General features: G+C 43.1%; 2 protein-coding genes across 9 annotated transcripts in view; both read right to left on the bottom strand.

The window, feature by feature from the left end:
• Positions 1-963: 963 nt before the first annotated feature.
• On the bottom strand, positions 964-9520 carry LOC120949039 (uncharacterized). Its single transcript, XM_040365994.2, has 8 exons — positions 9230-9520; positions 7502-7917; positions 7247-7435; positions 3338-7172; positions 3069-3275; positions 1813-2977; positions 1344-1738; positions 964-1280 (listed from the first exon to the last, which is right to left on the bottom strand). Exons 1-8 carry the CDS (start codon positions 9321-9323, stop codon positions 1054-1056), a joined length of 6528 nt encoding a protein of 2175 aa, XP_040221928.2. The 5' UTR covers positions 9324-9520; the 3' UTR covers positions 964-1053.
• A 3384-nt stretch (positions 9521-12904) lies between these two features.
• Positions 12905-17051, bottom strand: part of LOC120952274 (protein GDAP2 homolog) — a 44522-nt gene continuing 40375 nt past the window's right edge. For all 8 annotated transcript variants that reach the window (XM_040371514.2, XM_040371515.2, XM_040371512.2 and 5 more), the window contains 4 exons: positions 16669-16822; positions 16448-16587; positions 16068-16266; positions 12905-15985 (listed from right to left, as the gene is read on the bottom strand). In XM_040371514.2, coding sequence (XP_040227448.1) covers positions 15929-15985; positions 16068-16266; positions 16448-16587; positions 16669-16822 — 550 coding nt within the window. In that variant the 3' untranslated portion in view covers positions 12905-15928. The remainder of the gene's footprint in view (positions 15986-16067; positions 16267-16447; positions 16588-16668; positions 16823-17051) is intronic.

Genomic DNA, 17051 nt, shown 5'->3' with positions numbered 1-17051 from the left:
GAGATCGTAACGAAACTCATATTTCTGTTAACGTTCTAAATGACCACATAACCACGCAATTACTAGTTTTTCAACATAACTGTTATGAAATGTTATTGTTTTGCTAAAATTATTTGCCTTTTGACCATATTTGTGCATTTTTAAATGTTTTTTACCAAAGTTCCATTATAGGTACACAAAACAGACATGTTCCTATAGTGGTTATAATTATAAAATCAATAAAAACAGATCGTATTACATTTTTTCGAGGATATTTTTGACATGTCATACTGTTTTCATTAAAATAAGCAACAGAAATGAGTTTTATGTAGGTAATTTATCAAAAACAGGCCAAAATTCGCTGATATTGCTGAATGAAAAATTGACTTCAAATCAAGCACACTCTCCCGGGTGTAGGTTGACGACAGGTGTGATGCAGTACTTTAGTCAATAGATTCATCGATCAAATTTATACATTTTTTTACGATCAAATTACGCAAGAAACCAATATTATGGCAGTAATCCTTGATATTCATACGAAAACAGCTTCGAAACTAAGTTTCATTGATATTATACACTGTTTTGGAGGTATCTTTGTTTACCACCACTATATGAACACAATACGACGATAGGAACCATACCACCATTAAAAGTACAACGAAGCAGTTTCAAAAATAAGTATTTTTTCGTAAATTTTATGTGTTTCATGGTAAAAATGGTTGTGATTGCGAAGATAAAACATATTCCAATTGCCATGTGTTAAAATATTCAGAAATTGTTCTTCCTGACACTTTAAATCCATCAAAACACATCGGTACCACTACAAATTACACCACTATTGGTACATTTACCCTATTTGAATCTTAAAATATTCGTGAAGCTCTGGATACTCAACTACCGCGCGTACACCGTTACGTACATGTTGCTAACTAGCAAACGGGTCTGCCAACTGCGTTCTGTAAGTTGGAAAGTAATTGAACCGTATTGATTTATGATTTTTATTTTTATTTACATCCAAACTTATGTTATGCCACTGTTAATTTACATCATATTGTAAACCGACTGCTATGGTCGCTACAAACGCTCTTCGTACACCGAGCTACCGTCCTCTTCATCGCTATGGTGCTCCTGCACCTCTATCCTTTCAACAACCTCGTTGAACTTGACGTTCTTTGGTTCGCTGGTCGTTTCCGGCCCAGATGTTCCGGAAGTTATAGCGCCGTACTCATCTTCCTCGTCTAACCGCTCGGCTAAGGAACGGGCCAGCCGATTACCAGCATCCACGTTGGTATCTTCAGACTCTGTGAAAATAGTGCAATTTACAATCGTAGTTTGCTTTCCGTAACGCTTCAGTATAATACTACCTTGCATGGTGATACCAGCAATGTTAATAGATATTTTCCTATCTTCCACCATTTCGGGGTCGTCAGCATTCCGTTCCTTCTTCGCACCTAAGGATGGCGAGGTAGACGGTGGAGTAGTGTCGAAATCATTTTCAAGCTGCACTATATCCGACGGATTGTTGTCAGTTCCTTTCGACAATGGCCTCACATAGCGTAGGTACAGCACAATCGTAAGCGCCATGCAGATAAGGAGAAGACCTCCCAGCACGGACGTTGAAGCGATTAGACCACTGTTGCTGGAGCCGTCGGACAATTCTTCTGGACAGGAGGGATTGGTTTGGTTGCCATAGCAAACGGCATTGCTGAACGATTCTATAGCTGATGCTTTAATATTTGGAAACACCGCTCTTATGCCGCTGCAAAAAAAAGAAATGAAATTTAAAAAAAAAAACTCATCTACATCATAATTTTGTTAGATGACGTTACTTACTCTCGAATATCGTTCGTACTCAGTAGCTGATTGTTATCGTTTATCGCGTACACAATAAGTCGCATAGTACTCATCGTGTTTTGTACCTGTCGGACAGCTTTTGTAACGTTTGCTCGACTACTGGACGCTTCCAACAACGGCACGATACTCTGATGGAGTACCTTTAGATGGAAATTGCTTTGGCGATTAACCTGTTCGGTGAACTCCTGCACGGTGGCTTCGTCAGCCGCATCAAGGGTGATGAACGCAATCTGATTTTCGTCCAGACGATATACAGTAATTTCCAGGCGACTGCTGCGTCCGTCTACTGCACCATCACGATCTGTTGCATACACAATTAGATCAATGATATTGGAGGCACGTAGCGAATCTTTTGTCGGTTTAATGGAGCCCGTTTCGGGATGTACGTTGAAATGTTCGTTTTCCGCCACACTGTATCTGATCTTTGCATTCAAATCCTCGTCCGCGTCCGTCGCCACAACATCTATCAGCCCGGACAGCATAAGTCTGTTAGCTAGGGAAGGTTCTGGGAAACCAAGCCAGACCTTGTTTCCGGATGCCGTTTCAGGGTATATGAAGATAGGATCGTTATCGTTAATATCGTCCACGATAATGCTCACTATCGTAATATCGGGTGCGTAGTTTATTGTCTCCGTGTTCACGAGCGATCGTTTCACCATCGATCGTCGATTAGCTTGATCCGCTGCATCGTCGTTATCGAAGCATTTTAATTTCAGCACCAGCTTAAATTGCGGTACGTCCATGTTTTGGAATAGCTTTTCATTTTCGCGGTCAAAACTTCTCGAAGCAAGCCAGTTTGTTTCAGGATCGATGTAGAAGTAAGGTTCCTGTTGATCATCTTCTATTGGATGTTCGCTAATCAGCTCGTAAGTACACGATTCGCTTAGTTGGGTAGAGAAAATTGTCGCATGCGGCCGTTCCTCTTCAAGATGCGTCACGAACAGCACCTGATTGACCGCTACTTGCTTATCACCCTCCGTACACTCAAATTGATTCAGTACGTCAAGCAAAACGTTTGCCGTAGCACGTTTTCCCGCTGCCGTGTTCGTTGCATGCACGAGGAATTGATAGACGTTCGGTATGATCGGACGATCAAGTATTAATCGTCCTTCAGGTGTTATGGCAAGGTGCTCTTTCAAGTATGCTACAATTCGAAACAAACATACATAAGTGACGGCGAAAAACCGACTAACCGATCCGACATCAATATAAATCTAAATTCAAATAATCCTTACCATCTTCCATATCCAGTGTGTGTTGAACAGTAGCTGTTGGATCTTTTACAATAGCGGTTACCGTACCAATGGCACCTGTAGTATCGCTTCGCAACTGAAATCTGAAGTCACCGTACGGAAATACGGGCACATCCTCCTGAATACCGCCAGTAGTGCAGTTGTAACAACTAGAACAGTCCACAATCGGAGGCAAAGGAATACAGGGCGCTGCAATGAAGGAATAGGTCAGACCTGAAGTTGTACAACGCATTACATTTAATAAAACTTACTTCCATCAGGAACTGCCAACATAACCGAGCAAGTACTCCAGCTATCTTCGGATGCCTTAGCTAACAGCACGAGACGTACCGTTTGTAGACCCTGGAAATCGACGGTCGAAATTGCTCGGGACAGCTTTAGCTCCACACTGCGCTCGCTTTGCTCAAGCGCAAGGAAATCAACATTTGACTCGAGTATGGTGACAACAGTTCCACTCGCAAAGCTTGCTTGCGTTATTTGTATCGCATCCGCTAGCAACAACTGCAGATCGGCATTGAACGAACCAGTGTAGATGTGCTTGGAAAACTGGGGCACATACAGTCGGCGGTTCACCACCACTGTCGAATCGATTGTTCTTCCATTGGGATTTCGGAGAATAACTTTGAAGTTGAGAGTCGTCCTGGTGCCCAACAACTGTTCCGTGGCAGCCGATTCTTTAAGACTGAATTTGAACAAATCTTCAACCAACGACCCATCGAACAGCTGATAATCGTCTCCGGCAAGATTCCACTGATAACCAGGTTGCGTGCTGTCGATTATTATCCTCAGTTCCGAACCGTCTGCGAAACGTACGTTACGCTCACCGGCTTCAATGTACCCGTGAGAAGAGGATTGGACGAACTGGGGTTGCTGCAGACGTTCAATTTCGATCACCACAAAGGATGTGGCCGTGTCACTGCCAGGATTGGTGGCTTGTACGTAAATGCTTAAGTAGTGTTTTGCATCTAGCTCGTTCCAGTCGATTGCATCTGCTTGAATGCGTAGATCCAGCGCAGATTCCGCTCTTGAAACAGTGAACAGTGTGGCATCCGTACCACCAATGCCTATTTCAGTGTTTTCTGTGTACGTTCCACCACTTAGTAGGATCGATTCTTGCAAACTCAACACACTGGTACCTTCGAGGATGGTGCCACTATACATCAGCTTTGAAAAGGCCGGACTGATGATATCGTCCAGCTTGATAGTGATCACAATGGTAGCTGTATCGTCTGCACTGTACGCGTTGTTAATGGTTATGATGAAGCTTAACATGTCGCGCCCCTCAATGGTGCCCGGGGCGATGCTATCTTTAAGCGACACTTTAAATTTGTTATCATCGACCATCATCACATCAAACAGGTTCGCATCACCTTCAGCGGCAGTGAACTGGAAGGTTGGCATAATGGTTCCCGGTTGTACGGTAATTGTGTCAGCAGCCGAGAACACCACCTCCTTCGTACCTTCCTGTAGCGAACCACGATAGATGGCTTTGGTGAAGGTTGGTGTGATGGTGGGAAGACTTTCGACGTCAATCACAAGCGTACATTGTGCCGTGTCAGATCCGGGATTTGTAACTTGCAGGATGAGCTGGTAATAGGGGTACGACCGCACCTGATCCCATTTTACGTCGGGCTTTAGAGCAATGTCAATCGATAGACGATTTTCACTTGACTGCACCTCAAAGTAACTGTTCGGCACTGCGTCAACGATAATGAATGTGGCCGTATCCTTCACACTGTCGGCTTCCCAAGCAATTGGAAAGCTTCCAAAATCGACCACCGTATTACCTTCCACAATTTTGCCCCGGAATGAAGTACGCGTAAAGCTGGGCTTTACTTCGCGGATAATCTTCACCGTGCAAGGTACTAGTGCCGGCTGGCTGTTGCTAGGATTACTGGCAACTACTATGAATGTGATTTCTGAGCGCGTCTTCAGTTGTTCCTTGCTTACTTCGTCGCGCAAAAAGAAACTCAAACTACGATCGTTCGATACAACGTATCGTACCAGAGCGCTATCAACTCCTTCCAGCTCGTATACTGTATCGGTTACGATCGTTTGCGGTTTGAGAGCAACTGCCTTATCAAACGTTATCTGCTGTACGCCTTCGCGTACTTCCCCATTGTAGAAGCGGTCGGAAAACTCAGGCGCAACCACACGATCAATGTCAATGAGTATGGTAGTGAAGCCAGACATCAAATCTGGGTTAGCGCATTCTATGACAAACTCGAATTGTTTAACACCACTCACCGATGCTGCATCAAGCTCCTTTAGCAGCTGTATCGTAACGATGCCTTCCTGCAGCTGCACACCGAAGAACTCGCTGTTGCTGTTGTGAATTGTAACCGTGGCCATCCCGACGTACGTTCCGGGTTCTAGCTTAATTTGCTCAAACGGCACAAGCTTAAGACCGGTATCGATGCGCGACTTGTAGAGGGGTTTTTCGAATTTGGGAATTTTTACCAAAGAATGCTTCACGTACACTATCAAGGGCACGACCGTATCTACAGCTAACAGTGTGTTTGTTGCTTTAAGATTCAGCTGGAAATGAGTGCGGCTTTCAAACTCCTCATCGGTTAACGGTGACTTAAGCGCGATGCGTATATTGTCCCATGTGGGCGCTTCTTTTATTGAGAAAAACGTCACATCTTCGCCTTCGAGTGTGTACGTTATCCTTTCTCCTGCGGAGTCGGACGTAAGTTTAGCCACGATCTCTTCAACTAGCTGTTTCGTTTCATCAATCACACCATCATAGACAAGTCGCTCGAAAGCTGGTGATGCAGCTCGGCTTACGTCTACCGTAATGAAGCAGTATGATTTTTCAGAGTTAGGATTTTGAGCCTCCACTTGCAGAGAAAGCCGATCGATATCACGCAACATTTCTCTGGTGACGTTTAAACGCAGGTATACTTTGAACACGTTTTCCGGAAAATCCTCCAGGATGTCGAAAAAGTACCGATCATCGACGACGCTTACTTTGGTGTCGGCTGAGAAGGTATCCAGCACGAGCTCCACGTTCGGAAGGCGTACTTCTAGCGTGTTCAACACTAGCTCACCTTCGAGGAAGGGCTCCGTAAACTTTGGTATCACTACCGGAGTGCGAAGCACCTTGAAGATAACTACAGTGTGGGCTGTTTCTTCATCCTCCAACTTGGCAACGATCGATAGCAGGATATAGCTTTTGCCGATCAGTTTTTCGGGCGTAACGTTGTTAGATGTTACGGTGAAGGTGCCAGTACTGTCCGGACTAAATGTGACCAGCGCAGTGTCACCCGTGTAGTCGTACTGCAAACCTTGCACGAAACTGTCCGGTGAAATGCGAACCGTAGGCACATTCAGTACACCCGTTTCGGTGATCGTACCTTCGTACAGCGTCTGTTCAAAATGTGGATCTTTCGTGTTGCTCTTCTCTACCGTTAGCACAACCAGTGCTTCACCTGTACCGACGTCAATCTTTTCTGCCTGCAGAGTCACTAGAAAGAAATTCTTTTCCTTCAGCACCGCATCGGTCAGCATATTCGATGGAGCCAGGGTGGCTTGATTGTTGGCAAACGTTAGTGTGAAGTACTGAGAATCTTCTCCGGACAATCGCACACGTACGCTACTATCACTGGTGGTTGGCAGTAATTTGATGCTCTCTACGGTTATCACTTTGTTACGATTTATCGTACCGGTGTAGAGGGAGGCTTCGAAGGTGGGCACAATTTTCGGTTCGTACGAAAGCTCCACTACCAGTGCTGTGCGTCCAACATACTCCGTACCCGTCCGGCTAGCGGTGATCGTTAAGCTAAGCAGCTTCTTTTCTATATCGATTTGTGTGCCCGAACGTAACGCTACCGTAACGCTGCTCCGATCTGTTGCTGGTGTGATGGTGAAATAATCCGCATCCTCTCCAGAAGCTTCGTAACGGACGCTGGTATCATACGTGTTGGCCAACAGAGCAATTCGAATGGGTGTGAAAGTATCCCCTTCTTTGTAGACTGTTTTGTAAAGGCTTTGTTCAAAGTCTGGTGGTGTTACGAACGAAATCACTGGATCACCAACAATGGTGATCCTTGCCGTCGATGTTTTCGGAGGGTTCCATTCATCCTAAAAAAGGATAAAATTGCCACACTTATTGTTAGTGACGCCAGCCATCTCTCGACATTAGCGGTCGTACTTACCATAGCAGTAATCTGCACTGTGATCGGTGGTTGTATTTTCGTAAGTGTTTGTTTCGTTATCAAATTCGCCATGGTCTCTGTACGCGATGATCCACCAATGGACTGAACGATGAAATAGTCATTTTCGTCGATGGAAAATGTTATCTTATTCTTCGTTATGTCGTAGTCATTCGCTACCACTCCATTGCCCTATAAAACATTCACAATCAGCAAGCCGTCACTTAATTTACGCGAAACTGTAAAGAAAAACCTTACTCCGTCGATGAACTGTTGTATATTGAATTCCCTCGGCAAAGGCAATGGAATTGTAATGTCGTAGCTGGTTTTGGAGAACAACGGCGCATGGTTGTTCTCTTCCTTGATCGACTGCCTGAAATTCATCTCGCGAACAGAGCCCGAAGTGCAGGTAAAGACGACACGGTTGAAAAAGAACAATTTATCATCTAGCTTTTCGTAATCAGCGAACTGAGCGCTCGTTTTAATTAGCAACCGGCCGTCTGCGAGTACTGCATCGATGTACACCGGCAAACCTGTTTGACTTGGATTGACTTTGACGGAGAGAACGTTGCTCACTTCGTGCTGAGCCAGTGTGTAGCCGACACCCACCGTGGTCGATACTTCAGGCTCTGTTGGAAACTGGCCAACAAAAGTGAGTGTTGGCGAGGAACATTCTGTACCGGGAGGAAAAGGAAGTGGTATAAGCGTTGGGTGATGTTTGGTAAGGTTGCGATGGAATAAGTCTATACACAGCCCAAAATTTATATTCCACATTCACAACAAATCCCTTCCCTCTCTTTGGTGTAGTCAAATCTTTGATATCAGAAGATGACTGGAGGAACCATGGCGGATATGAATCAATCCCGTCCAGTTTGTGAGAATCCCAAAAGACAAATAAATATGTTTGGACTGTTTGTATCGCTCGCTTGATGTATGCGATCAAACTGTATGTCACTGGCTAGAGTAGTTTTCAGCAACAATTAACACGGAAATAATGAGCAGTAGACTCAAATCAATTGTTTTGGTTCTTGGAAATTGATAAAAACAAAAGAAAGCCCCGAATTAACTACTTCTCCGGTGTCAAGAGCACCAGAAGCTACATTTGAGATAAGCTAAGTGAGTTATTGCTCATCCTCTGCGTGCACTTAAATGGATTGGTCAGGGTGAGTGGTTGAAATAAAAGGTTGAAAATCTGTTGATAAAAACACGGATGTGAATTTTCTATCAAATGGCTTAGAAGATACAGGTTATAATGCCAGCTGTGTATTGCTGCGAATTGCTGCGAAAAAAAAGTGATAACGAAAGGCCAACAATACGATGCCATCAAATATTAATTAAAACCGATAACACAATTTCAATAGCACAAGATTGTGGCACTGAGCTCTGGCAGTTGAAAGTAATCTAGTAGATAAGAAGTTCAAAACTCTAACACAAAAATGTCAAAACCCTATTAAAACAATATTCAGCGAATCTGTTATACCATTTTTACTTCTTTTTTTTTTGCTGAAAATGAACAATATGACACCCTTTGTTGGTTCCTCCAGATGATGAGTCAATTGTTGTGTGCATCACCTTCTTTAATGTCTGCCACCTGTCATTGACACTTAAAGGAAACAATCTTTGAATCTCCCAAATAGACGCAATCCATCAAAGCCCAGCACCATTCCTGTGTGCCGACGTTTTAATGGGCCTGTTTTAACAAGCAATCATCAAATGGGCGATGGTTGTAGCTGTCACTTTGATAGTATCTATCATCACTGGGCACATTCGTTGGGTCGGGTCTCTTTGCGTTTCCTTTCTTATGACAAATAATGTGTTATTTCAGGATTTTTTGTGACACCGTTTGCAACGTGTATTACACACGGCTAACATCAGTGGTGTGGATTTAATTAAACACATTTTAAGAAGTTTTAAGTACACCACTAAGAACTTCAACAACGTTTGGGCACGTGTAGGATTTTGCACAAACTAGACTTGATGGCTCACCTTGCGCAGTGACGGAAGCCGACACTATCGTTAGAACTACTATCGCGGCTACCGGGAGCTTTCTCCAGACGCTGTAATTACTTTCACTACCCATTGCACTGCCGACAGATGCTGAAGGATGACACGTGAGAGCACATGTAAAAACGAGCACTTTACTGCTATCTTCTTCCCTCGTGAGCACTTTGCGCTAGCCGAAATTAATTGTCTCGTTTATGAACTAGCCAAGCACTGCGGTGCACTCGACCGATCATATTCGTCCGTTACCCAGTATTGCCGTCAAGCAACTGTTTGCCACCACGGTTATCAATGGCGGTGTATGTTGGCGGACCTTCTTCATCGCCCTTGCGTGAAGTGTGATAGGCAATATCGAGCATCCGTCGATTGATTCCGTTATCTGATAAATTAAAATCAGATACGGGCTTGTTGTACCGGGGAGCCCACCGGGATGTCAACAAGCACAGTAAACCGGTGCATACGTAGAGGAAGCAGTATCTTGTATGACCCACTACCACTTGCTGTCGTTGCTAGAAAAAGGGGAGAGGTAAGGTTGTGTCTATGATTTGCTGAAGTACGCAAACACATTTTAGGCAGGATGAAATTGATTTAGCGTTACATGTGCCATCTTATCCTGAGCATTTGAAGAAAATTGCCCATCAATACATCCTATTTTATTGTTATGTGTGTAAAATACTGCTCATTTTACCGTGAAACGAGAACGCTCCCTTGTACAGAGATGAAGATGTATATAGAGAACCTTACGAATTATATAAAAGGAAGTGATAGTGCGTGACATTCCTATGGTTGATAATATCCTGCTTTGAGGAAATTTTCTTGATATGACTCATATTTTGTCTATGATTCAGGATTTGTACTTAACAGTTCCTGAGAAACTAATGCACCATCTCGCTGGCACTACCTTCAAGTAAGTGTAACGAAAGAGGCATTTGAATTTCAAAAAGCAATCAACGATTGCATGAAATGTACAAAGTGTGAAATAACGATGAGGCGGACGACGAGGTCGTAACGGATAAATGTAAAACTATTTATCAAGTCGTTTGTTGCGTCCATGGCCAGGATCAAACTCTTGCATAGATCTTAATCGTACTCATCGGTCGTTATCGCTCTCGTTACCTTTGATCCCTTACTTACTTACTTCTCCGGCGCTATAACCGCTTTGCCATCTAGGCCTATCTCAGGAGTGTCCAAAAGCGCTCACAGTCTCGCATCTTCGTCTGCCTGTCCGTTATCCCGGCCTTAATGGCGGATGCCCCCCTCCCCCTCCGCTATCTCGAAACCTCAGTTAGGGCCTACCACGACTCCTCTGTCCATGAGAACGGCTTAAAAAGACTTTACGGGCTGAGTCTCGCTCTTGAACGTAGCTTAGAGGGTTTCGTCAGATTTGGATAGTGTCCATGTCTCAGAGGCGTATGTGAGTACCGGTACTATATAGGTGCTATATAGTCACAGCCTCGTCTATCGTGACAGATTCTTAGAGGTGAACTTATTTTTCAGGGTGCAGAATGACCATTTGGCAGCCAGCATCCTTGCGCGCAAATCAGTTACCATTGTCGTTGCTGAACTTTGACCCCAGATAGGTGAAAACTTGAAAGACTGGAAGAGTGCGTTCACCTATTTATACGTTACGCCTAAGTATGCCTAAGACAACGCGATCCTGAAGGATCAGGAACAATATTTTATAGGCGGAATTCGACACCTTGCCAGTCTGGTGGTACAGTCGTCAACTCGTACGACTAAACAGCATGCCCGTCATGGGTTCAAGCCCCGAATAGACCGTGCCCCCATACGTAGGACTGACTATTCTGTTATGGGTAATCAATAAGTCACTGAAAGCCAAGCCCACTTCTCACTAGGGTTCAGGCAGGCCTTGATCGGCAGCGGTTGTTGTGCCTAAGTATAAGAATTCAACACCGTAATACCTCTGTAGATGTTGGAGTTTAACCTGTCTCCGTTCTTGTATACGGGGTAGATGATGCCGAGATTCCAATCACAAGGTATCGATTCGCTATACCACACCTCAGTAACAATTTGATGAATCTCGTTTTCTAGTCATGCACCTCCATTCTTGACCAGATCAAGTGCCTTGTTATTTTTCAGCCAACGGATAGCTTGTTGTGTTTCTTCTATGCTAGGTGGCAAAAGCATGACACTATCTGCTAGTGGCGTTCCTAGCTGTTCGTTAAATTGGTCGTTGAGTAATTCATGAAAGTACTGAACCCACTGCGAAAGGACCTCTGGCTGGTTACTAACCAGATCTCCATCCTTGTTGCGACAGCAGGTTACCTCACAATGTTAATGATGATGACTAAGCGGCACAACTGGTAATAAAAATTCAAAAATTAAACGCGCTTTCATTTATTTTCATTTATGAATTTTTGCTCTCAAAACGTTTCGGACGCTACATTGGAATGGAAACTGTTCGTTTTTCCAATCAACCAAATAGTTTATTTCTTAGAATCACACTCGCAACTATTAAATTCATTCACTTGTTCAACCTTCATCGGCCGTTTTCCTGCTGGTTACAGGATTGAATTTTAAAACGCTTTCGTGCTTGAGCCTTATTTGTTTAAATACCTTTTTTTGTTCGTTTTGGTTTTGCTTGTTTTTTAGTAGCTTGCCACCTAATGCTGATAATATTTAACAAAATTGGGGAGTAGGCTGCTCGTTTCGTTTGCATTACCAACACTTTGTTTCCCGTGCAAAGATTAAACAACAAATCGCAAACTTAAAAGCTCACCAGGCGTGAACAGTGTCGTGTGTATGTACATCGTCGATATACTGTTGCTGCTAGCACTGCTTTGTTAGGGTTCCTCCGTTGTCATCCTTATCGTCCCGGGGGGCTAGCGACCCTAGCGTGCAGGAAACGGCAACAAAAATTGGTCAGCCTTAACTACACTACCTGGTTTTGTGTGTGTGTGTGTGTGCCTGTTAAGAGGAGTTTTTGTATTTGAGAAACGTTTGCTCTACCGCACTACAGGCGGATCATGAACAGCGCATGCAACATAAACTATCTACTGTTCTTTCCGCTTCGCTCGGTGTGAAATGTAATATTCATTAAGAGTGTATCTCGTCTGATCGAACGCTAAAGGTGTTGGAACCTCCCATGTAGGTGCGTCTTTGGTTCAACCTGTTAAATATAATCCTTCATTACACGTCGACCCGCAGAATTCCCGCAATTTAAGCTACAATTTTCAACTGTAATTCGTTTTTGTTGCTACCGCCGTTCGAAGATGGTTGACTGGAGCAATCCATGCCAACGCTTTCAACAACCCATCATCATTCCCACTATACACAACACGCTCATTGCTCTAGGGCGAAACGAATCACACTTACTATGTTTCTTTTCCTCTAAGTACAAAACGAAACAATGAAATTGGTGTTTGCTTGGTTCAACTTTGCGATTAATTAATGTGTGATGTTATCTGTGTTCCATCCTCCTTTTCAAACTCCTTTTTCCGTCCCTTTCTTGTTTGGGGCGAATGGGGTTGCGAAACGGTGAGAGCGGAGGGAAGGAGTCTTCAACGTTGTTAGTACGTGTAGGCGCAGGCATGCATAGGCGTTTGATTTGTCTTTCATTTCATTTTGCTACAGCAACGTCGGGATTTAGCTATTTTGTTGATTAACATTTGAAATCGCTTGGCGCATTTTTGTCTTAACTTTTGTTTTGTTTTGTTTTTTTTTTTTTGTTTCTCGTTTTGATCTGCTTTACTTTCTTTCTCTTGCTTTCTCAGCTCATTGCAAATCTTACAAACAGCATGGAATTAAAGTTTTTCGTTTCATGTTACGGTTTTTTCCTTCTTCTTCTTCTTCTTCTTCTTCTTTGACTAGCTTTACACACTACATATTTCACTACGTAAGCCCTGAAAGGTGTTACATGTGTGACACGATGATGAAGGAGTATGATTGCTGTGGAATGATATTATCTTTCTTTTTTTAAATCTTCGTGTTTTCTTGTTCAATTTTTTTTTGTTTTGAGCTTGCGTTACGCCGTGAAACTGTTAACCATGAAGAAACATTGGCACATTCAATGTATGAGTTGAAGAAGAGGAGATTGAAACACGCAACATATCTTTTGGGAGAGAAATATGATGATAGTGCCAGAAACTGGGAAACAGTCATGCTGTCAATGTATGTTAGTGGAAAATGTAAGAAAACTTCCCCTGTACAAGCAGTCAACCCGAATTAGTTGTTCTTCTACATACTAAAACCAATCTCAATTAGCGTAAAGTTTAAATGTACAACAGAACAAACGCATATGTTTTATTTGGCTAAGGCATTTTAGGTAAGGTTCTGTACTTATCTGTTCGTGCACATTACAAAAACGGCTGTCAACAGTAGCGCGTTGAGTGTGGAATGGCGCCTAAAGCAAAAAGTGTTTTTTTTTTTAAACCAAACGCCGATCCAGGTATGCTTGTGTCCATGAAACAATCCTTTACACTTTATATGTATGTATTTTTTTTAATGATCTATAGGTAAAATATAACAGCATTCACAGATGGGATGAAAACTTTCACAATAACTCCACAATACTCAAACAGTAAGAATGCAGCAGATGTAATGGTTGTTTAAATTGCACAGTTGATTTTTTCGTAGGATGCGCGTAGGATGATAGTGGGGTTCGGTGCATCAATTTTTCGTGATTATCATGTCCTAAAATATAGCGCAATTACGCAGTTGCGAATATATCACTAATCGTAAGTCATACATCTGTGTTTGTGTGTGTATTTGTAGGGGCCGTGTTCTTTATACACAAGTGTATGTATATATGTATCAACTTGTCTATTGCTACCTGGTTTTTTTTATTTGCTCCATCTCTCCCTTTCTCAATTCGCTTTAATACTTTTCATTCCCTTGTTGCAGTGTTTTATCGTCGACCTGAGCCGTGATAATTTACACTGCATCGACCCTGCATCCACTTTCGCTTGCCCATTTTCAACAGTACTACGCAATATATGTCTTTTGTATAATGATCGGACGCACAGTTCTTTAACAATTCGTCCATTGCAAGGTCCATATAACAATAGATTTACTCCTTCTGCACGAGCACGGTTACAGTTGTGCAGTAGCAAACGATCAAACTCAACTCGTATGACACTACACATCCAGAACGATAGAAGCGAAATTGGAAATCAAACAACGCCCAAAACGGTACCGGTAAAAACTAAATACACCTGATACCATTTTGCTCCTGTATTTTCTTTTTTTTTTTGGTTTTAATCTCCGAAAGACACTCCGGGCATGGCAACCGAAAACCGAAGTAATTATTATTACAAATAAAAACATGTGGTCGTGTTCAAAAGCTTACGCAGAACTTAATCCAAATATTTTAACACTTGCATGACTATTTAGATTGCTCTTCTAGTTTTGTTTTTTTCTGTTGTTTGCATTTCCATTTTTAGTTGAATAACTACTACCCAACCAGGTGAATGCGCGAATAAAGTGTAATTACATTTGGCGTCCCGAGCGCGAGGCATCATCAATGCGCGCCCATCTTAGTCGAAAGTCAGTGCAAAAGGAAGAGGAAATTCGAGGACAATAAATTCGTTTTAACACACCTCGGGGGTCGGGGTTAACAGCAACAAACCACTGCTGCTACTCGCACTACGCGCTCAGTGACCAATAACAACGATTTTCATTAACGGGTCTCGTTCAACGGGGGACTGGCTGAACAAAATGTATATTAGTTTTCGTTTATCTACTTTTATCGGATCCCTATGCTCAAGCACGCACAATGCGTGCGCGCTACACATTGCTTCTCAATACTATGGTCGGATGCTGGACGACATCCGCTACATATTTTATCCTCTGCTAACGAACGGCGCTTAACTGTCGCTGCTAGTTGCGCACACGATTGATGGCGAAGGCTTCAGTTTCTAGGTTTTAGTATTGTATATCTGAGAGTATGAGACAGTTTATGTTATTCTACTAGAGTTAAATAGTACAATCGTTATATTCTTTTTACCATTTGCTCTCTGGCACAGGCGTGTCCGTTTCGCAAACGGGTACTCCCATTCTAAAACCAACCTTACGCCGCCTTCGTCAACACTGTTGCAGTATCACCCTGTGAGTTTTTTATTATTCTTTTTTTGTTCGCACATTGTCTTGTTACCATGTTAAGGATTAATCCTTTCCTTTAGCAAGAAAGGTAAGTACCATTACTTCTGCTTGTTTGTTTTGATGCAGGGATTCTACTTATCACGCCAAATTTACTGCCAGTATCTTCTTTGCACGCTCTTTCTCTCACACATACACAACACCTAACAATGGTGAAAGGGAAGCAAAGATTTCAGTTTCAGTCCCGCTTATCATATTAAACATTGCTTCGACAGAACAGTAGCAACAGTACGATGGATGTATGAAGTTGTCTTCTGCTTTTAGCTCTCCATTAACTATTGCCACTTTCTTCTTCACTGCATAATGGCGGGAGGAAGTGAGGATATTGTATTGATTGAAAACCTGTCGCAATTTTCGGGTGGGAAACGGTGGTACCGTTGATAAATGCGCTTCGGAGTTCGCGTGTGTGTGTGTTTTTTTCCTTCTTCTTTGTTTGGGGTAAGACTATGTGCTCATGTGCAGTGTAGTGTGCAATAAACAAGATCGCTAATCGATCTTCCGCATCAACAATAACCGGAAGCTGATGGCGCGTACAACAACAGGGGTGTTGACGGGTCCGTCCGATGCTTAGGACGCTGGCGACGATGTGTTTGTGATCGGTTGGAAGTAGTGTATACCGTTAGTCTGAAATGATGGAAAATGAAGACAGAATGATTATTATCAATCCGGAGGGCCGCTCCCAGCTAAACATTGTCCAATCTCTTACCGCCATATCGTACTCGGTAATGTAAGCCGGAATTTCCAGCTGATCCTTCGCGATGGCCGAATACAGATGCTCCACGCCCGGGAGCGAGTGCACCTTTGTCTTGATTGCCGGTGCCATGAACGTTGTAAACCACCAGGTCATCATCTTTGTCCAGAAAGTGGGATGCACAATGTAAAAGGCTTTCAAATTCTTCTTGTACCTGTGGAGAAAATTGGAGACGATGGTTAGAAGATTGTTCGAACGCGCAATATGTATACAAGCCGAAAGGCTTGCACAGTTTCAATTGGTTCAAAGATGAATCATGCAGTACTAGGCCGAACCAACCACTTCCGATAACCGGTTAAGTGCGTGTGTGTGTGTGTGTGTGACCTCTAACTTACTTGTAGGGCAGTATGCTGTAGACGTCCTTCAGCCACTGCAGAGATGGGTAGTTGTTCGAGCTCGTCAGTGTGTGGAAATAGGCGATCACGTAGTCGCCCTTAACGATCGGATCGAGCAAATAGATCAGGTAGAGCAGGGCCTGTGGACGTTGTAAAAGTTGAGTAAAATATGCTGATAATGGTATACAATAAAAAAACTGCATTAACATCCATGCGCTTACCTTCTCAAGGTCGATGTTGTGAGCGGGGAACCATTTGCCACAGAACACGACCACCGGTCTGCCGAGCCTGTCTACGCCGCTCTGATAGAGACATCCGATGCCAGAAACTTCCGACAGGTCTTCCGTTTTAGCACGTCGCAGCAGTCGTTCGTATCTGTTTGTACGAGTAATATATACATTGCAATACAATGAGAGAGAGAGTATATTTTATCATGTTTTTGTGTTAACACTCTATAGGGGGCAGGTGCCGCTAAAGAGATGAAGAGCTACGGTGTAATCAAAATGGTAGTTCCTTCTGTTTCTATATCCATTTTCTTCACTTTTATTCGATTCACATCCACCCCAAGCAGGCTCGTCAAACAAGCAACTAAATTAAATTGCGT

This window comes from Anopheles coluzzii, chromosome 2, assembly GCF_943734685.1.
Source record: "Anopheles coluzzii chromosome 2, AcolN3, whole genome shotgun sequence".
Taxonomy (NCBI): Eukaryota; Metazoa; Arthropoda; class Insecta; order Diptera; family Culicidae; genus Anopheles; species Anopheles coluzzii.
Note: the sequence above shows the minus strand (reverse complement) of the source record. Positions and strands in the feature narration are given on the sequence as shown.

Bases quoted from the DNA above. Each gene is read 5' to 3' on its own strand.
- LOC120949039 (XM_040365994.2), bottom strand. From the start codon at position 9,323: ATGGGTAGTGAAAGTAATTACAGCGTCTGGAGAAAGCTCCCGGTAGCC. The intron at 7,436-7,501 runs GTAAGGTTTTTC...AATGTTTTATAG, and splicing joins TACAACAGTTCATCGACGGA to GGCAATGGAGTGGTAGCGAA. The intron at 3,276-3,337 runs GTAAGTTTTATT...CCTTCATTGCAG, and splicing joins GTTGGCAGTTCCTGATGGAA to CGCCCTGTATTCCTTTGCCT.